The following is a 19,607-nucleotide window of genomic DNA, read 5'->3' on the forward strand; positions in this document are numbered from 1 at the left end:
CATGGCAGCGGTCTCGTGAGGTCATTCTGTCATGGGTATGCGCACTCTGCAGCCGAAGAGTAGCCGGTCGTTATTGTCAGTGTCTTGCTAGCCGAGTGTATGCGACGCATAACGAAAGAATGGGCTCGAGATGAGACAGTCGAAACCTTCACTGACCTTTTGACAAAGGCGCAACAGATTGCCAGCATAGGATAGTTGAAGGAATGAAAAAGGTTTCGAAGGTCTCGCCAAGTCCAATGGTGAAAAACTTCATCTTATGCGGGCATACTGTTTTAGTCATGGAGAAGATTACCGGCAGATACAGACAGATACAAACACGGCGGAGATCGAATAGTACTTGGATGGTAAGATAATGTGCCAAGAACGTAGAACTGGATTAAATACTCAACGCCCGCCAGTCCAGTTGAAGAGTTGTAGGCTTTGGGCCTAAACCCCGTCATCGCTCGTACAAGGTATATTGACAGACATGATACTGACAGAAGAGAAAGAAGGCAAGGAAATAAAGATAATGTATAGAATTTCGCGCCAATGAATTAAGTCGTAATTCGGCAAACTCCTTGACAATGACGAATAAAGGCAAGGAAACAAAACAAAGGAAAAGTCGTGAGCATGGGTCGCCGAGTCGCGCCCAAGTGTGCATAATGCTTGCTAAAAAGTACAAGGCCGCGCCGAACGGCACTTTTTTTTGCCTCAAGAGCGGTATTGGTCCGCGCATCCTTGAGAAGTTGGCTGTTAGGGTATCGAAGCTGCAAATCATACATACGTTCCGATTGGCGTGGGTATAGATAGTATTTGGAGGGTAAGGGGACTGAGGGATAAAAATGGTAAACGATGTGGTGTGAGATCTCTACCGATCCAAGCGGGGCTGCGGTTGCCAGCCGTTTATCCAAGCCATCAGTCCCATCCCGATCAAAACAACACCAATCATAGACGCATATGGTGCGGCTTGAGCCATGGCGGGATCGCTAGAACCGGAGGAAGAGCCGTGGACCAACGATTTAGACAGAGGCGTTATCGTGCTGGCCCTCGAAAGCGTCGGCTTATCTGCTGTTGGATCATTGCCAGCTGTCGATTCATCATCACTCACTCCTGTTTGTGAGGATGCATTTGTGGACTGCCCGCTGTTTGGCGTGGCAGACGGTGTCACCGAGCTGGTTGGCGTCTCGGGATATGATCCTATGACGGGCTTGATGTCGCCCTCACTCAGCGAGCTCGGTGCGCCGGAACGCCCTCTGCTACGGGCACTCGATCGTGACCGAGAGTTTCTCTCTGCTTCAAGCTTGGCTATCTGTTCATCTCTTTCGCGCAGTTGGCTGATCATCTCAGCCAGAGTTTGACGATCACCATCCCTCTCAGCCTCAGCCTTATCAGCCCTTTTCCTCTGCGATTCGAGTTCTTCCCTAAGGTTGATCATTTCTTTCAATATCTCATCCATGCGATCCTGCAACTTGGCGGCTGCTTCCGCAGCGGCAGCGGCATCAGCTGCGGCAGTAGCGGTTTCGATTGTTTCCAGATTCGCAGTTGTTTCCGGCTCTGTTTGAAGGTCAGAGTCGGTCTTGGTGGCAACCGGGTCTGTAGCCTTGTTGCTCATATCAGCAGGCGGCTCGAATGTTTCCGCAAGGAGTGTATCCTGGATATCGGCTTTCGTGGGGCCATTGGCATGAATTTCCACAGCTGCATCCTCCAGCTTCCTCACGAGTCCTTCTGCACTCTGGCGCTGCTCTCGTTCCTTCTGTACCATCTCTTCCAGATCTCGTATCCTAGCACTCTGGCCCTCGATTTCCTTCTTGGCCGTGTTAAGGGTTTCTGTCAGCTGGATGATCTGGCTGAAGTTTTCTTGCCGGACGGGTGATGTGCTTGTCTGCGGCAGCTTTGGTCGTTCTGTCGTTCCCCGTTTCAGTGACGGAGGGTCTCCATTGGAGCGCGCCGCATCTGGCTTCTCGGGAAGAGGCTGTTGTGGAGGAGGTGCAGGAGGTTCCGAGAACCTTGTAGCCTTCCCGGCATCTGAACGGAAAACTGCACTGTTGTTAACGGCTTGTTTTGAGCATGGTGCGTCAGTATGGTCTGATAACTTGATGTCGTCTTTGCCCGCGAGAGCTTGAAGAAAGTCCGCAGTCCTTTGTAGCTCGTTCAACTGGGATTTCGCTAGTCGTCTTTCTTGCTATATTCCGGACGATTGTATCAGTATAGGTTCATTCCAACTGTCAGTAAACCCTGGATACTCACATCTAATCTATTGCAGATGGTCTCCATCGGGTAAGGGCCCATCCAGTATCCATTTCTCTGCATCATTCCATTCTGTTGTACTCCGGGCATAACGGCGTTGGGCGCCATGCGTCCATTGTTGAGCGACGGTTGGCTCCCGGTCCGACCTCTTTGGGGCATGCCGGCCATTTGTTGCATCATCATATGTCCACCGGAAGGATCAATATCCCCAAAGCTCATGTCCATCAAAGCGTGAGTGGGATTCAAAAACCCAGCATGTTCAACTTTGGCGGCGACCTTGTGATGTACCACAGACTTCTGATCCTCGTTGACGATATCAATACCGAGTTCAAGATGGTCCGAGGTCTGCAGCTCATGAGGTTCAGAGTCGCGGTTTTCTGGAGACAACCGGGTGCCGTTGACAAAAGTGCCGTTGGATGATTTGATATCACGAATGTAGATCTTGCCCGATCGCTCGGCCCAAATCTCGGCATGTTGTCTGGACAAAACTTTGCTGTCAAAATATCCGTTGACTGGAGTGGGGACAGTTCTCGCATTTGTCTGTCGGCCGATGCGTAACGTGTCGGGGGAAAAGGGCACTGATATCGTCTTCCGCTCAAAAGTGCCGTTCAATGACAAAAGGTAGAGGACGGGCTGATTGACGCCGATGGGATCGCCAACTGGCCGTCCGATCATGCCTTGCTGACCGACCTGGGTCTGCAGCCCGCCCATGATCGGTGCTTGATGCATCGACGCGTTGCCGTTGACGGCGCTTGGTGCCGGCCGGTTGGCGGGCATTCGGGAAAAATCCACGCCTTCAGGCTTCACCGGCTGAGGTTGCTGTGACCATTGTCCCTTTGGTTGAACCCTCTTTCGATTCCATCCGTTTACATCGCCAGCGGCCGCTGATGGGGCTCCATTTGTGTGGCCGTTGATCACCGTACCAGTAGAAGAGGTCGAGGCGGTGGAGCTAACCGAAGATGCCGAGTTTGTGCGTTGCAAGGCTTTTCGAGGCGTAAAAACGCCCCTCGACTCGTCAGAGTTCATCGCGTGCAGGGACGAGCTACCATTCAATCCCCATGCTGGCCGGTTGATGTTGGCGAAACTAGGAGGGCTTGCAACCGCCGTCATGGGGAAAGGTCGCTAGTCTGCGCGAGCGGAAGCAGAAACGGGGGTTGACCGAAATGAGGCTCGATGTCGTCGGGCGGTCGCTCGGTTGGTGGATAGAGTACGGTTACGCGAATCAGTAAAAGAAGTTGAGATAAAATGTTGCCGTGGCAAGCGCGGGCGGTGTCGGTGGGCCAGTGAGGCGTTGACGTGGACTCGCCCGTTGTGAGCGATCAATCGGCTATGTCGCGTGTCGTGTCAGTTCGTCTTGATTCGCCGTCTTTTCTCGCTTTTTTCTTGATTTCTCGTTCGATTTCTGTGAGTACCTGACGCAGGGGTTTAAATCTTTTTTTTTTCACCCTGCCCTTTTACGTCGCTGCGTCGATTAATGCGATCTGGCTGTCTGTTGTTGTTGCGTCAGAAAGCCAGCAAACCCAAGGGCGAAAAAAAAAGCCGGTGGAGACAACGGGTTCGATTGACGGGGGCGGGTAGGGGCTCCAGCAAAACGGCGGCGCACGAGGCAGCTAGCGGCCGGTGTCGATTGCGAGACGGGATCAATACAAGCACATGAACGGACGTACGGGCAAGTTTGAGTGGGATGGCAAAAAAGGGTCGCTTGCGGCGATGACGACGATGATGCTGTTCTCTGGGCTGGGCTTCTTCTCAGGTGGACAGCTAGCTGAAAATTGAGACCGCCTCGACGTCTGATCGTTTTGAGGTTTGAGCCGCCCGTGGGAACAACCCCCGTCTCGCTAAGCGCTTGGCGTGGCCGAATCCGCGGCAGGCCTTTTACTATAGTAAACGTACCAGCCAGACGTATAATTACTATTTCCGTTCCTCGACGTGCCTGTCTTGATGGGCTTTGGCTGGCACCTCGGAACTTTAAAAAGTAACGAAAGAGGGCCGGCAGCAAACTTACAACGCACTGTCAGTCATGTATACCTACATAATTACGTAGTAATGCCACATCGCTGGTAGAGAAGCCAAATCCCATCATTGCCAACGGTTTACAGGGTTGGCGTAAACTCCATATCGGGCTACGTTATCAACAGTCCACCAATTACCGTCCCTACATCGACTATTACCCTATAAAAAGCCCGCTTTATTTTAGCTGCAGCACTCATTGGGGCTGGCTTATGGCTGGCCGACACATGGAGGCTTGGGAGGATACCGTACATTGAATCCACTAACAGGGGCCACCGACCAAACAGTTTCCAAGAAACCATAATCGCCATGCTGCAAGACATACAAGGCGGCACGTGAGGGTATATTGTGGCGAGAGATCACATTGAGCAAGCCATACCGTATACTGAAACAAACTGCAAACTGCGAGCGAGGCGAAAGCGCATACTGTAATGTCCATGTTAGGTTACTACATATTACCTGGTTGGTACCTACCTACCTACCTACCTAGGTAGGTAAGGAGATACCTCACTGAAATACCTAAACAAGGTAGCTTGAGGAAGTACCTGCTACCTGGGCCGATTGTTTCCAAGGTACCTAGGTAATTACCTGCTGCAAGTGCTTGAAGAGGTCCGTGCACACTCAGAAGTAGATTTGTGGGTCGTTCTGGCAAACAGTGGAGGTCGGCAGGACAAAATGTCGGCTGCCAATCACCGCCTCTGAGTTTTTCTTCCCGGTGGATACGGAGGAAGCTTTGACGAATGATACCCGTACCCGACAGCTCTGACGTTGATCGCGGCGTGATTCGATAGCTCCGTCGGTACAATTTTCTGGACGTCTGTTGAGTGCTTGCTCCGTTGTCAATCAACCAGATCCCGATAGAAACGCCTCCGTGTACACGAATCTCCAGACATGCCTCCCCCTCCGAGACAAGCCGGCCACGGCGCCGCCCCTTCTAACATGGACAAGCGTATGCCGAATATACCTCCGCATACGATCCTCACTTGCGCCGTAGCTAACAGCAGTGATACAAACAGTGAAGATGGGAGCGATGATGGGAGGAAGTTCGTGATTTCGCCAACACTTTCGAGCTTAACTGATCTGATTCTAGAATTCGTGGCTGACTACCCGACCTACCTTTTGAGCAGCTGTCGGCGCTATTATGGGTTTTATTTACGGTAAGTCTCGACAAAAGCAGCTCTTCGCACGCACCGAGATTCGGCATGCTGACTACAATAACTATGCATCTTTAGGCACCGTTACTGTTTTCCGAGGAGGCGCTGGTCCCAACGGTATCATGAGGACAATAGGACAATACATGCTTGCTTCGGGGACCACTTTCGGGTATGTCGGTCCTTGACCTGCCTAACCGCTTGTCCGTGCATCGCTAATAAGCATAATGATGCTTTTTTTCTTACATGGAATAGATTCTTCATGGGAATTGGAAGCGTTATCCGCTCCGATGCCTCCCCAATTTCCCAGCAAGCTTATTTCCAGACTCGACCGCGACCCTTGATCATGGCTTCCCACCGTGCGTTCCGACCTCAGCAGAGCACGAGGCGGAACGACTAAACCAAACAATACTTAGTCTCAAAACTTGACTTCGGAGCTTGTCGTGATCAGCCCACAAGACGGCTGTATTGACGCAAGCACGCATGTCTATTGTATACCTACTACGTTGATTCTCACTTGTTGTTGATAATGCAAGGCTGGACAAGACCCAAAAGTCTTTACGTCTACATTGTGTAATGCATCCATTACCTGATCGTCGATCACGAACCTCTTCGGAAGCGCGATGTGCGTCTGTGTACCAACGCAATGGAAAATAAGGGGCCCACAGAACAAAGCCTGTCAAATCGAACCATCATCGTGCTGCGTATCCGGCAACATCTCTAATCTATTGGTGTAGGGCGATGTTTCGGCTTCTGTCTGTGTCTAGCAAGCCAGCCCACATCACGCCAGATCCAGTTTGCCCGCCCAGATCCTCGACGACTTCCTGCAAGGTACAGAGTCGTCTTTTCAGACGAGATGCGACCTAAATCCTCCTCACTACTCATAGATGCTCTCAAGGGGACAGGCAAGGAGGCAACTCGCCGAAGGGGTTTTGTTTTGTTTCCCACCTGCAGCAGGGTGCACGGGCTAGGCCCAACGACTCTTTAGTGCCATCCTTCCTCTGGCGTCAGTGCCCAGCAAGTTGCCGACAGTTCCGCGCCCGGGACGCGAAAAAGCCGAGCGCAAATGCAAGTTGATGATTTTCAGGATCGAAGTTGTCATGGGGAGGTTTGAGCTGCTCAGGGCCCAGTTTAGGCGCAAAAAAAATACACACAACACGCGCGCCTGTGTGTGGTCTTCTTAATAATAGAGTTGGGTGTTGTGCGGCCCTCTCACTGCACCGTCATGTCAGCAACCCTCAGCGACCAGCATCAGCCCTGAAATGGATACCGGCGTTTATACGTCTTTACACGTTGATAAACTGTTGCAATCCTTGAAAACATCCGAGTGTTTGGCAGACGTGTTCAGGATGGCGGCATAAACCAGACTAGAGAACAGGACAGACATGCCGGGCTTGCTTCAGAGGGATTCCAGTACATTCTGCCTTTTGGAGAGGTGCCTATCCATGTCAAGCAGCTAAGAAAACTTCCCTCGGCACTTAAAGTTCTGCCGCAAGCAGGGCCAAAAATAGCGCCGTACTATGGCACACTCACTGCGGCTGGCCGTTGGTCCGACCTTTTTATTTCGAAGAAGCAGTCAAAGTCTTGGCACAGGGCTCCTGGCAAACAGTGGGGAATCAAGGGATCAGATCGACTTCTCCTAGACTAATATAGATTAGTGGCGGGTAAGTACTTTGGGTGGCGCGTTTGAAGGGAGAAGCAAGTGGGAGAATACAAACCACCCCAACCACACCAGTTCCTGACGGACTTGACTACTGCACATAGTCGAGTTGTGGCTCGAAGAATGACCGACGTGCCGATTTTCCATGAAAATAGGTACTGCAACGGCGAATTCTGGTCAGCTTCGGAATTGCCGATTACGTGCATTCTGGGGGTCCATCTGGTATTGAGATTTGGTTTCGACTGGTAAAGGTCGCGGTAAAACCACCAACCAAGGTTATCACTAGCTTTTGATGGCTTATACCGCCAAGGCTGCCTCGGGCCGTAGACAGATATGTCTTGTTTTCTCTTGGCACTCACAATCGAAACTCTTTTTCGCTATAAGGTAAGTTGCCAATGGCAAGAGATACTGCATGTTAATGGTGTCAGCCTCTTGTGATTTCGGTTCGGTTACATGGCTCACTTGACTTCAGACTACCTAGGAGAAGGGACGGCCAGGCAGATAGATGCTCCTGTCCACATTGTGCATAGCATGTATGCATCTCGCGCTCACAGACCGATAGCTCGCCATTTCTAGGCCATGCACCTGCAAAAAGCCTTGTTCGTATTTTCCTCCTGCACGTCCCCGTGCCTTGATACACGCCTTCTCTGCATCGTTCCTCTGGCTGTTTCGCATTCGCTCGGATTCAAGCTGCGAAATGACTCTTGCTACTCATCTTCCTTTTGTCGCCTGCACAGCAACAAAACAAATCCCAGCGCATGATAGGGCAGATGGAAGTCTTGGCTGGGCAAGATTTTGAAAGGTGGTTTGGTGATGACAGGTTCAACTATCTTGACACGCTTGGCAAGGGTTCCTATTGTTCCGTCTTGGCTTGATCACGCTGAGGATCGTCTGAATACTATTTTGTTTGTTGCTTGCAGTTTTTGGGTTTTATTTTTATTTTATTTCTTTTTATTTTTTTAAACAAAAAAAGAACTCTACTTCCAACCCCGTAAGCTGACTGCCCACTGATAGGAACTCAATCATCAATTACGGGCATTAGAACAAGGCGAAAAGGATTGTCAGCCGCGAGGGAGGCTATGGATTGTCGGCTCTCTCTACTGTGCCGCCGACTTATCAGCCTCTTCAAAACACCTATCCCTGCATACCTCCGTCCTTGTCGGTCAATGGTTGATTGCTCTCGCGTTATGGGGACTGGACGGAAATACAACGTTTGCCTCTCAGCCCGCCTCAGCACGGATGCTTCTCACCACAGCAATGCAGGGCATGCATCATTACGTCTTTGCACATCTGGCCCAAATCAAGTTTAGCGTCCCGGCCGGCCATTCAGGGATCCTAGGCTCTTTCTATCTGGGGTTGGACCATTGGGCGAAAAGAGTTCACTCGACATGGCATACACGAGTTTGTTCGGAGGTTCGCTATGTGGGCTTGTCTTCCTCGTCTCCTCGGCCCTCGTGGCACTGCTGCGGGACGTGCAGCACGGGTTCCAATGCCATCCACCTTAATTTTTTTTTTGTTTTGCTGTCCTTTGAGTGTGGCAGTCATCGGGGGGTGTAAATTCCGCCTCCTTGCTGGTGCTTTGCATCTCCTATATATTCGTTCTTTTCCTTGCTTGTTTCAACTTCTTGTCTCTTGTTTCTCCTCACCGTCGACAGATCTAGTTCGTCCTCGCCTACCTTCTTGCCGGCAGTGAACCGTTGCGGTGTTGATCACTTTCGTTTGTCTTCTTTTGTTCTTTTTTATCTCTTCTTTTTTTTATTATCTATTCTTCACTTTGCATCAAAAAAAAAGACGGTTTTAATATTATTAATCCAGAGGACTCATCTCTTCTAACAATTGCTACAATGGGTATCATGCAGGGGATGGCTTCCAGGGCGGCCGGAGATGTCAAGATGTTGGCAGCCGCGCTCTCCCAGGATGCCACTAATGGGTATGCGACCATCACATCAAACCTGGTGAAAGATGGTTGAAACATGGCTAACATGGGCTTTTGCCACACAGAAAATCGAAACTGGGAACCTTCATGGCTCCCATGCTTCCGTTCTTCCTGGCCAACAATGCTGCCATGCAGCACGGCAAGCCATGGGGTGACAGGACTGTGGAGGGTACCAACCCTTACCGCCAGGCTCCGACTACCGGTTCGATCAGGAGCTACGACTGGACCATCAGCCGAGGAACGATAGCGCCGGACGGATATGAGGTCCCGGCACTTCTGATCAACGGCCAGTACCCGGGACCCATGATCGAGGCCAACTGGGGAGACACCGTCCAGGTCACTGTTCACAACAACATCACCGGCCCGGAAGAGGGCACCGCCATGCACTGGCACGGCCTCCTGCAACGAGGTACCCCCTACCAAGACGGTGTGCCTGGTGTGACCCAGTGTGCCATTGCTCCCGGACAATCGTACACCTACTCTTTCCTGGCCGATCAGTTTGGTAGCTCTTGGTATCATTCGCACTACTCAGCACAATACTCGAGCGGTGTCGTTGGCCCAATGGTCTTCTATGGTCCTGGCAGACAATTTTACGACGTTGACATTGGCCCCGTCATGCTGAGCGATTGGAACCACCAAAACTACCAGGACATTATTGAGAAGATGCTCCAGCCTGCGGCAAAGGGTGGCAACCTCAAGGTGACCTCGGACAACAACCTGATCAACGGCAAGGGTGTCTTCGACTGCTCCACCATGGCCAAGGGTGACAAGACTCGCTGCACGCCCAACGCCGGTTACTCCAAGTTCAAGTTCCAGTCCGGCAAGGTCCACCGCCTGCGCCTCATGAACACGGGATCTGACGGCATCCAGCGCTTCTCCATCGACGAGCACATGATGACCGTCATCGCCAACGACTACGTCCCCATCCGCCCCTACCAGACCAAGGTCGTCACCCTCGGTGTCGGTCAGCGCGCCGACGTCCTCGTCAAGGCCGACCAGGCCCCTGGCTCCGGTTTCTGGATGCGCAGCACCCTGGCCGCCTGCTCTGAGGCTCGCCAGCCCAACGCCCTCGCCGTCGTCTACTACGACGAGGACGGCGACACCACGCCCGCCAGCAAGCCCTGGGACGTGGCCGACCCCAAGACGTGTGCCAACGACGACATCTCCGAGTCGGTCCCCATCTTCCGCATGCCCGTTGCCCAGCCCACCACGACCCAGGAGTTTGTTGCCGAGATCTTCACCAACTCTAGCGGCGTCTCGCTGTTCAAGTTTGGTGGTGTCAGCGCCAGGGTCGACATGAACGCCCCGCCTCTGTTGCTCGCCAACGTCGGAAACACCAGCTTCCCGGCCGAGTGGAACGTTCACAACTTTGGTGGAAGCAAGGTCGTGCGCTTGGTCGTCACCAACAAGACCCCTGGAGCGTAAGTCCAACAAGCCACAAAAGACCTTGCCCTTAAACTACACAGCCAAGAACAAGTAAAGCTAACCGAAATCTTGACAAAACAGTCACCCCATGCATCTGCACGGCGCCAACGTTCAGGTCCTCGCCGAGGGTTCAGGAGCTTGGGATGGCAGCACCATCACCAACTCTGACAACCCTATCCGCCGCGACACGCAGCTCGTCCGCCCCAACGGCCACGTCGTTCTTCAGTTCGATGCAGACAACGCCGGAGTCTGGCCGTTCCACTGCCACATCGCGTGGCACGCCTCGGCCGGTTACTTCTCCTCCGTCCTGACCCAGCCCGACCTCGTCAAGGGCATGAGCATGCCCATGACCATTGCCCAGACCTGCCGTGATTGGGCCGCCTACACTCAGACCAACATCCCCGACCAGATCGACAGCGGTGTTTAAAGAGATATTTTTTTCGATGGCCTGTGGCCGACTTTTTTTTTATTGCAAAGACCTTTTTTTTCCCTTCTTCTTCCTTTTCTTCTTGTTTCTATTACATATCCCCTCAAGCACCTTACAATTCCCCTAATAATTTAACCCCTCTCACCCCGGCCGGTTCCGCCTCTCTTAACACAACCCAACAAACCAGCATCAAACCCAGTACATATTACCGTCGGGCCTAGTGTCCGCAAGACATTATTTCTTTGTTCTTTTTTTTTCTTTCTTCATCTATTCTCCATCTTCGCTTCTTCTTCATGACCTCTTATACCCTCTCTAATACTCGCAAGACAATCACACTGCTTCCACGCATCTGGACTGGTACTTCCAATTGGAGACTTGGTGCGGGTTACAGGGGTATTGTAGAAAAAACACAACTATGCACAGCGGGTTTCTTGTATAGCATATAGACATTTATACCGGGAGGCTGCCATTTGAAATAGCAGTACTTATTCTTTTCTCTTCTGACAAGTCCTTTCCTTGAGCCCATATGCCCACGTAGGAGTGTTGCATTGCATGAATTGGCATGATTTCTTGTTCGATTTTGTAGTAAATATTCAGCCATGGTTTCGATTAGGCACATAAAATCGATCGTCTTTATTTTATTCCCAATGCTGATTGATACAGAGAGCATTCCCCTCCAACATGATGATAAGCGCACTTTTTTTTCACTCCAAGAGCAACGTACGTACAACCGCAAGCAGACAGGCAACCATAACTTGACTCATGGGATGCGATAACAACAGGCTCTGGAAACGATCAAATGCTAGACTAGTCAACGACTCCGAAACACTTGCGAAAATTTCCAGAATCTTTTGAGGGTATTTGAAAGAAAGGGTGTGTATATATAAGACACTAGGGAACCTCTTGCCTTGTACTCCTCGAGCCGAGACACAGCTAACTAAGTAATATGATTGTGACGGCCGTCGGTTATGTAAGCCTTGGTGGAAGTGATGAGCAGACAAGTACCGTGGACCCCCTGGATCAACATTGAACGATCGGACTCGGGCATAAGAAAACAAGCGTGGGTATGAAGTGAAACCAAGAACAGACGAAGAAACAAAAAAAAAAAGAAATGAAATGAACAGCAGAAAATATGAAAAAAAGAGGGCATGAGAAAGGAGGTGTGAAAACATGGTAGTAGAAAGCGTAAAATCACACATGCTCAAGTCGAGGACCGAGGGATGAGAGAGTAAATAAAAATAAAAATAAAAAATAGCACCAAAGCAAAGCAAAGCAAAACGAAACAGGACAAGAAACGAACCATTTTCCCTTCATCCGAATAAAACGACAAAACAAGTGATAAAAATCCGAACCATGGTCTCAAAGTTTCTCATATCTGACTAGGAAATAGTCAGTGCACAACCGCTGCCACGCGGTCGGCTATTATTAATCCTGTGTTATGCGTTGTCGAGCCTCTTCCTCCAGTCTGCTAGGGACTCGCTTAGCCCCTTGTCATCTTTGTCGCCTGCTTTTTTGCCGCCCGGGCCACCACCTCCGGCACCGCTGGTTGCCGCCGTAGGCGTGGGCATCCCCGAGCCCTCAAAATCAAATGTGTTTGATAGGCGGTAGTTCTTGTTCGTCGCCTCCCAGTGAGTCCGGAGGGTCTCGAGCTCGTTGGCAAGGTTGTCAAGGGCAGCCGAGTTTCGCTCACCACCGCTGTTGTATTCACTGGTCGTGTCGAGGCTATCGCTCCGGAGGTGTCCACCCAAACCGCTGAGACCCCCACCGGTGCTACCTTCCGTCGAGACAGAATCGCTGGCACCGGTACTGTGGCCAAGCTTGCCATTGGTCTTTGCTGCTGCTGCCGACTTGGCTTCAGCAGCCTCCATGCTGGCCAACGATTCCCGGAGCTGGTCCGAATTCATGCTCGCAACCTGTCTGCTGCGACGGCGGTAGTTGTCCACTGACGACTCGACCTGGTCGAGGAGAAGGTTGACCTTTTTCTCGGCATCCTGCGCCCGCTGTTCCAGGAGAGAGTTCTCCTGTTGAAGCTGCTCCAAGTCTTTCTTGTTGGTATTGACACGTTGTGATGCCTCCTCGCTGTGCTTAACAGCGTTGTCGCGCTCGCGCTTGGCTGCTTCGAGCTCGGTACGGACAGCCTGCATCTGTTTCTCGAGTTGGGTCGTAGCAGTCATCATCTCCGATTGTAGCGTCTCGATCTTCTTGGTCAGTGTGGCACGCTCGCTCTCCCATTCGGCCGGCGTGTTCGTGATGGATGGACCCTTAGTGTCCTCCATGTCGCCGATTTGGCTCTTCAGTCGGGAATTCTCGTTCTTGTAGCGCGCCAACTCCTCCTTCAGCTTCTTGAGCATCTTCTCGGTGCCCTTGACATAGTGCACCGCCGACTGGTAGTCATTTTCTAGTTGGCTGAGCTTCTCGCGGTAAGCTGACTCGGTGCCCTGTGCTTGTGTCATGAATGCTTGTCGATGCTCTTCCTGTGCCTGCTGGGCAGCCTGAAGTTGTTGCTCTAGCTCACGAACTCGGGCTGCCGCAGTATCGGGTGTTTCACCACGGGGGCTTGCACGTGATCGGGGCGCACCGTTCGGGCTTATACCACGCTCACTGAGTATATCCTTGAGCGTGTTGTGCTGGACCGTGATGGCATTAGTCTCAAGCTGCTGGGCAGAAAGCTGGCTCTTGAGGTCCGAGTTTTCAGCCTGAAGCGACTGAGTGTCGCGCATTGCAGCCTGGAGCTGCTTCCGGATGTGGACGCCGTCCCGGCTAGCTTGCTCCTGGTATGCCTCGAGGCCGGCAATGCGCTCCTCGGCACTTCGTAGTTTGTCAGAGGCAGTGTCGGCCTGTTCTTGGTATTTCCTAACCATGGCATTTGCCGCGTTGAGCTGGCCTTGCAGAGCAACAATGCGATCCGAGTCACCCTTTCCTGACTTGCTAACACTTCTGGCCGTAATTTGGTCGAGGCCGCTAATCAACGCTTGCTTATGAGCCTTGGCCTCGTTGGCATGGCGCTCAGCAAGCTGTTCAGCGTCACGCAATCGCGCAGTGGCTGCCTCAAGTTCAGCTGTGCGTTGCTCATGCTCGGCCTTGAGCCTGATCAGTTTAGCCTCAATCTCCTCTCGGTTTGCTCTCTCCTCCTCTGCCTTGCGCTCGAGAAGTTCTCTGATCTCCGTCGACGCAGCAAGGGCTTTTCGAAGACCGGTAAGGGCATTACTGCTCTCTTCTGAGTTCCCGGTGAGTTCCTTCAGCTTCGCATCAAGTTCCTCCTTCTCGACACGAAGTGTATCTGTCTGGGCCTGGGCTTCCGCGGCAGCAATAGATTGTTCGCGAGATTCGCGCTGCAGAATGTGAAGCTCGGCTCGCAAACTTTCAGTTTCAAGGGAATTTTGTTGCTTGAACGTTTCCAAATCACGCATGCGCTTCTGTGCTGCGTTCGCGGTGTCATCCGCTAGCTGCCGAGCGCGCTTCTCGGCTTCTAGCTCGGCGGACATCCGGTCCACCTGGCTCTGGAGATCTTTCTGAGAGCTGAGGGTGGCTGCTAGCTTCCGACTGAGCTCTCCGTCCCTGTCATCGGGGTCCCTTGCGAGGTCCATCTGAGGCGTACTTGACAAGCTGCCCCCAACTTGACCCGCAAGTCGAGCTTTCGCGTATACTGCTTCCTGAATCGCGGCGTCTCTCTGCTTCTCAGCTTCTGCGATCTGCTTAGCGGCGAGCACAGCCTGTTTGTCCACCGATATCTGGACATTGGCTAGCTCTTGGCGCATGGCCAACAGAGCCTCAATCAAAGGCTTGTCCTCGTCATCAAAAGTCTCCGCGGCACCCCGTTCGAACACAGGGCTCATCGATGCATTGGGCGTATATCCAGCCTTCCGTGCCAGTTCCAGCTCAGAAGCGTACCAAGCATTCCTGTTCCTAGCCATGTCAAGCTCCTTGAGCAGTACCACGGTCTGGGAGTTCCTGTTTGATGACCTGCGATTCGGGTTACTGTTTTGTCGCGTTGGTGGTGGCGGTGATGCCGCCCTAACGGCCGCGGCTTTGAGCCCAGGGTCCGTAGAGCTATCCACCGACCCTTGCGACTTAATCGAGCGTGCTTGCGCAGGCTTTGGCGTCTCCACTACAGGCTCTAACTTGGGTGCCGTGGCCGCTTTTGGGCCAGCACCTTGGCTAGTAGGTGTACGCCGACCATTAGTAGGGAGGTCCACCATCTTCGTATTGTCCGGTATCACAGGCGACGCGTTCTGTATCGGCGTCACTGGTGACACAACCATATCTGCCCTATCCCGGGATGTGTTGCGAGATCTCGGGGCAGCGACGGTGTTCACCGCCGGCTTCTGGGGTGGTCCTTGAGGTTGTGTGTTGTTGGGTGGCGCACCAGCGGCTCGGGGCAGCTTCGATGCATCGGTAGTGCCATTCGGGCCTCGAACTCCGTTCGGAGGACTCTGCACCGCTCCAGCCTCTCGTGGGGCCATCATCCTCTTCTCTGGAGGACCCTGAGACCCCTCTCTCAACGGCAAGGCGCGATTTGCTACCTGCATGCCGCCTGCTTCGTTGGAATTGCTGGTGCTTGGCCGCCTGGTGCCCTGCTGGCGCTGGTTGGCCTGTATCTGCGAATCGTTCGGGTACCTGATTTTGGTGGTGTCGAGCATATAGATCAGGCCTAGATCGTTTACTGCGGTCGCCGCCGTGCTTGGCTCTCCTCCGACTACGACAACGGCTTTTCCAACAGTGGTCATGCTATGACCGGACCGTGGAGAGGGGGAGGGCCCCATGTTCTGGAAGGTGTACCAACGACGAGAGGTAATGCGGAACGCAGCCAGATCTCCCAAATCGGCGCCCTCTTCGGTACGCCCTCCAAAGATATACATAACATCATCGACCAAAGACGCAGCATGCCCTTCTCGAGGAATCGGGATGTAGCCTATACAATCAAGCTGAGACCAGGAGTTGCTCGCTGGGTCGTAACACCAGACATCGTTGAACCACTGGAAGCCGTTGGTACCACCAAATCTGTGTAGCAGTGTCAGCGATTGCGTACGATGATTGTGAACTGAAAGGGTATCGGTAGGGAGACATACAGGTACATCTTGTCGTTGTAGGTAATCATTGTGTGGTTGGTCCTTGCTGGAGGCACCGTGCCCACGGGAGGGCCGCCACTGTCGCTGTTTTGTAAGAGCATCTCCCATCGGTTGTCTTGCATCTGCAGTTGGTTCAAGTCGAAAGCAGCGAGGTCGTTCATGAAGTATCCCTCAACTTGACCGCCAAATATGTATATCTTTGATCCAAGAATATTAAGTGAGTGTCCGTAACGACCGGAGGGTCGTGGCCCCGCTGGCAGAGACCTGGACCATTGCCGAGTAGCTGTGACGCGTGCAAGTGTCAGTTAAACGTTGCGATCATCAAGGACCGAGCCAGGTCTACGACAGGCTGTGCCAGACGTACAAGTGTTTAGCAAGTATAATGTCTCGTCCAAAACGTCTGCTTCATCAATCTTTGTGTCTCCTCCATAGACGATAAAAGCATTGCCTACTAGCAAGCTTGCGTGCCCTACTCTTGGCCCGGGGCCCTCCGCGGTTGTAGATAGCGGGTAGCAGGAGAGATTGCCCCCAGCTTCTATCATCCACAGGTCGCCCTTGACCGTTGCGCTGTTGATAAGTCCTCCCATAACATATATGTCACCCTCCTTCGATGAAGTCGAGTTGACCGCAGCGCCATATCGTGGAAATGGGCTGGGGTGAGAAGTGGTGTAGTTGAGCCTGCGCTGCGTCCACGGGTACAAGTTCGAATTCGGGCTCGACACCTGCTGCGGCGCCGGCTGCGGTTGGCCTCCATTGCGGAACTTTGGCGGTCAAAATTCATGTATTAGAGTCCTGACCAAGCATATTGATTACGCAGGAAGCTATGAAAAGCTTCCAACGAGGAGAACTGGCACGGGCAGCCAGGCTTGCTAAAGCAGGTACTTACCGGAAGATCACTGGGAGGTGTTCCCAGCCCCTGCTCATTCGGCGCAGTTTGCGGACGTCTCCCATAGCCCTGATCCGGACTGCTTACGCTACCCTCATTATCGAGCGAGTGCAGGCTTCCTGTCGGGGTGGACCTCTGCAACGCGTTCTTCTCCTCTCGCGCTACTCGAGCAGCGGTGCTCTGGATGGAGCTGTTGGATGATTGTGGCGGCCCATCGCGACTCGACAGAGATCTCTCCTGGTTCTTCTTCGACTTGAACAGAAATGACATGTTGGGCAGATGTCCGGTGGCAAAGAGCCCAGTGGCGGTGTCGCTCGTCCAGACCCGATGCCAATCGAGGCACTGGTCATTCGGCTTCGCGCCGTACTCAAGGATCGATGCGTTCGCAATATGTCAGGTAGAGGGCGACGAGATGTGTGATGTCGAGCGTTTGGGCGGCTGCTACCCGGATTAGAGTCTGATCGGGGCCGTATGCGCGAAAAAAGGGGTAGCGCCCAAATCAAAGCTGCCAATTAATTGTCGTGTCGGAGGCAGTACTGTGCGGTCGGGCCGTGATGTCGGATCTGTCAAGCCCGAATTGAAGAATGGAAAAGAGAAGATGACAGGTAGGAGAAGCCGTGCCACGAGGTTGGAGATGGCTGGGAGAGCATCGGTGGTGGAGACGGGTTGGTCGTTGTTGCTGCGGCGTGTGCGCCGCTGTATCCTTTTTTGGGATTGGTGTCTGTCTGAAAGTTCGACCTCCCGATTTTTTTTTTCGTCCCTCAGAGGGTGGTGTTCGTAGTGCTACCGCAGCGATGGAGACTGGAATTACAGGGACACACAATTAATGGACCCAGAAATCCAGAGCAAGCATGCAAAGTCGGGCAATAGGGGAATTAACTGCTCATTGTCAAAGAGAAAGAAAAAAAGCAGGGATGCAAATAAAGAAGAAAGGATAAGCTTTGACAGAGTACACAATTGCTAAAGAAGCAAAGTCGGACAGAAGCAAAATCGGTCCCTTTCGCGGCTTCTTCCCAAGTGCCAATTCACCTTACCTACTACCGGTACCATCAGCACAGGATCGGATCTTCATATCAGCACTCCTGTCAGAAAACCTAACTGCGTGGGTGCGGGCTGACGCGCGCAGAGGATGACCTGAGCTGGATGGAACATCCATTCTAAGCCGCCAGCCAATCCTAGCCTCTGCACATCCGACGCTTGTCCGCGCCTTTTGTGGAGCACTTCAAGAAAATCCTTAGCAGGGTCTTTGTGGCTCGTGCGGCACTGAGTGTATTAACACCAGCACTTTCTAGACATTGTGCTGGTCGGCAAGTTGGCAAGACGTGATAATTTTGTCACCCTCAGATGCAGCCGGTTCAAAAGCATTATCTAGTTGGTCGGCATGGAAAAAGCCTAGCATAAGCAGACAAGCACCGGTACGGAGTATGTGAACACGCAAAGGGTGCTGTCAGTATTAGTGTACTGTATCCGTACATCACCTCCCTTGCTTTTTGCATCGAAACCACGTGTTACTTGCTTTGTTTCCAGGATCACCTGGCAGGCAATGAGCGATGAATTGCGGGACCGAATGATAACATCTACTGTAAGTACGAAGTAACTGAGGATGAAAGCACTGTTTGGGTACGCATCCGTACCAATACCTAGACAGCGCTGGTCTGCCGGTGCGGTAGGGTTGGGTCGCAAGCTGGACACTGAAATTAAAATGAATGTCAGTGTTGATCGCGACGACCTGACGCGACGGCATTTCCGAGTCATTGTTGTGTGGGGTATTATTGCGGAGGCAAAAGCGGAAGGCAATTTGAGCTGATCAGTTGGGAGGAATAAACCGAATCGCGTTTGTTCCCCTCGTTTGAATGTTTCTTTATTACATGGCCGCTGAAACCACAAGGGATGTATGTACATGGTTGACCTCTCCTTGCTCTGACAGCACGTAGCACATGGCTTACTTGGCCCGCCGTTCGTTTGTTACATTTCCTAGGAGTATGGAAGTTACAAATATCAACCACTTGTTCGTACTGTGAAACGACATTGACATCCATCCACAAGGTACGGCCTTTATTGCACATGTGGCCAGAGGGGGGCAGTCAGCTCTGATCCCCCTGATGCCCTGTGCCAAGCGGAGCTCATCTGGAGCCTAGCGACCAACCTCCGTCCGAACCACGGGCAGGTGAAAGACTGTACCCTCATCAGCTACCCACATATGTAGTAAATACCCAATGGACCTTGTTTACCGGTAAACACGATATGGAAATAAAAATATCCTGCATGTAGTTTTGACGTGCGTCGTCTGGAAGTTGCATCCAAGGCGGTACCTGCAGTAGACACGCCACCGTGATACAGCTACAGTAGCTTATTTGCATAGGGGTCGTCCCGACGGAATTGTACCTAGGCCTTGGGCCTAGCCCCTGCCAAGATTCACCGTATCTGGAAGGTACCATATACGGGGTAATAGTGGAAAACGAGGAGACATGGGCAAAGCGAACAAAATAAATGTGACGGCGAGAGAGATCAGTAGAACTTAGGAGATTTTCACCGTTCGGCTTAACATAGGGTTCAACGCAATCGAATCTGAAAGGCAGGGTGTCCGTGGCATGAAATTGCTTCAGGTCGACTACGTCTGGAATTGTGAGCTAGGAGCCTTAGGTACGGTAGGTATCGAGAAGCGTAGCACTAAAGAGAATCAAGAGTGATTTTTAATGAACACCTACGAAGCAGGCCTGCAAGAACATGCCGTAGGTACCTGAGGTGGCTACTTGTTGCTGAGCGAGCGTCGCTGAACGAATTGCATTTGAGTATAGATCATCAACAAGCAATAAA

The 19,607-nt window shown here is 52.3% G+C and overlaps 4 protein-coding genes across 4 annotated transcripts; 2 read left to right on the forward strand and 2 right to left on the reverse strand.

Annotated features, from left to right (window-relative positions):
* Positions 1 to 280: 280 nt before the first annotated feature.
* Positions 281 to 4,266, reverse strand: MGG_02878 (uncharacterized protein). The gene is made up of 3 exons (XM_003720805.1): positions 3,894 to 4,266; positions 2,227 to 3,715; positions 281 to 2,161 (listed from the first exon to the last, which is right to left on the reverse strand). Exons 2-3 carry the CDS (start codon positions 3,334 to 3,336, stop codon positions 848 to 850), a joined length of 2,424 nt encoding a protein of 807 aa, XP_003720853.1. The 5' UTR covers positions 3,337 to 3,715; positions 3,894 to 4,266; the 3' UTR covers positions 281 to 847.
* A 692-nt stretch (positions 4,267 to 4,958) lies between these two features.
* On the forward strand, positions 4,959 to 6,123 carry MGG_02877 (uncharacterized protein). The gene is made up of 5 exons (XM_003720806.1): positions 4,959 to 5,185; positions 5,253 to 5,279; positions 5,364 to 5,393; positions 5,469 to 5,559; positions 5,643 to 6,123. Exons 1-5 carry the CDS (start codon positions 5,128 to 5,130, stop codon positions 5,785 to 5,787), a joined length of 351 nt encoding a protein of 116 aa, XP_003720854.1. The 5' UTR covers positions 4,959 to 5,127; the 3' UTR covers positions 5,788 to 6,123.
* A 2,768-nt stretch (positions 6,124 to 8,891) lies between these two features.
* Positions 8,892 to 10,835, forward strand: MGG_02876 (laccase-1; the record flags this gene model as incomplete). Its single annotated transcript, XM_003720807.1, has 3 exons — positions 8,892 to 8,977; positions 9,049 to 10,404; positions 10,490 to 10,835. The coding sequence occupies 3 exons, from the start codon at positions 8,892 to 8,894 to the stop codon at positions 10,833 to 10,835; spliced, it is 1,788 nt and encodes a 595-aa protein (XP_003720855.1).
* Positions 10,836 to 11,392: 557 nt separating this feature from the next.
* On the reverse strand, positions 11,393 to 17,861 carry MGG_02875 (kelch-domain-containing protein). Its single transcript, XM_003720808.1, has 4 exons — positions 16,791 to 17,861; positions 16,269 to 16,665; positions 15,905 to 16,187; positions 11,393 to 15,836 (listed from the first exon to the last, which is right to left on the reverse strand). Exons 1-4 carry the CDS (start codon positions 17,058 to 17,060, stop codon positions 12,272 to 12,274), a joined length of 4,515 nt encoding a protein of 1,504 aa, XP_003720856.1. The 5' UTR covers positions 17,061 to 17,861; the 3' UTR covers positions 11,393 to 12,271.
* Positions 17,862 to 19,607: the final 1,746 nt, after the last annotated feature.

Source organism: Pyricularia oryzae, chromosome 7, assembly GCF_000002495.2.
Source record: "Pyricularia oryzae 70-15 chromosome 7, whole genome shotgun sequence".
Lineage (NCBI taxonomy): Eukaryota > Fungi > Ascomycota > Sordariomycetes > Magnaporthales > Pyriculariaceae > Pyricularia > Pyricularia oryzae.

Bases quoted from the DNA above. Each gene is read 5' to 3' on its own strand.
- MGG_02878 (XM_003720805.1), bottom strand. From the start codon at position 3,336: ATGACGGCGGTTGCAAGCCCTCCTAGTTTCGCCAACATCAACCGGCCA. The intron at 2,162-2,226 runs GTGAGTATCCAG...TCCGGAATATAG, and splicing joins CCATCTGCAATAGATTAGAT to CAAGAAAGACGACTAGCGAA.
- MGG_02877 (XM_003720806.1), top strand. From the start codon at position 5,128: ATGCCTCCCCCTCCGAGACAAGCCGGCCACGGCGCCGCCCCTTCTAAC. The intron at 5,186-5,252 runs GTATGCCGAATA...TGATACAAACAG, and splicing joins CCCTTCTAACATGGACAAGC to TGAAGATGGGAGCGATGATG. The intron at 5,394-5,468 runs GTAAGTCTCGAC...ATGCATCTTTAG, and splicing joins TATTATGGGTTTTATTTACG to GCACCGTTACTGTTTTCCGA.
- MGG_02875 (XM_003720808.1), bottom strand. From the start codon at position 17,060: ATGTCATTTCTGTTCAAGTCGAAGAAGAACCAGGAGAGATCTCTGTCG. The intron at 16,666-16,790 runs GTAAGTACCTGC...TGACCGCCAAAG, and splicing joins CACCTCCCAGTGATCTTCCG to TTCCGCAATGGAGGCCAACC. The intron at 15,837-15,904 runs GTATGTCTCCCT...ACTGCTACACAG, and splicing joins TACAACGACAAGATGTACCT to ATTTGGTGGTACCAACGGCT.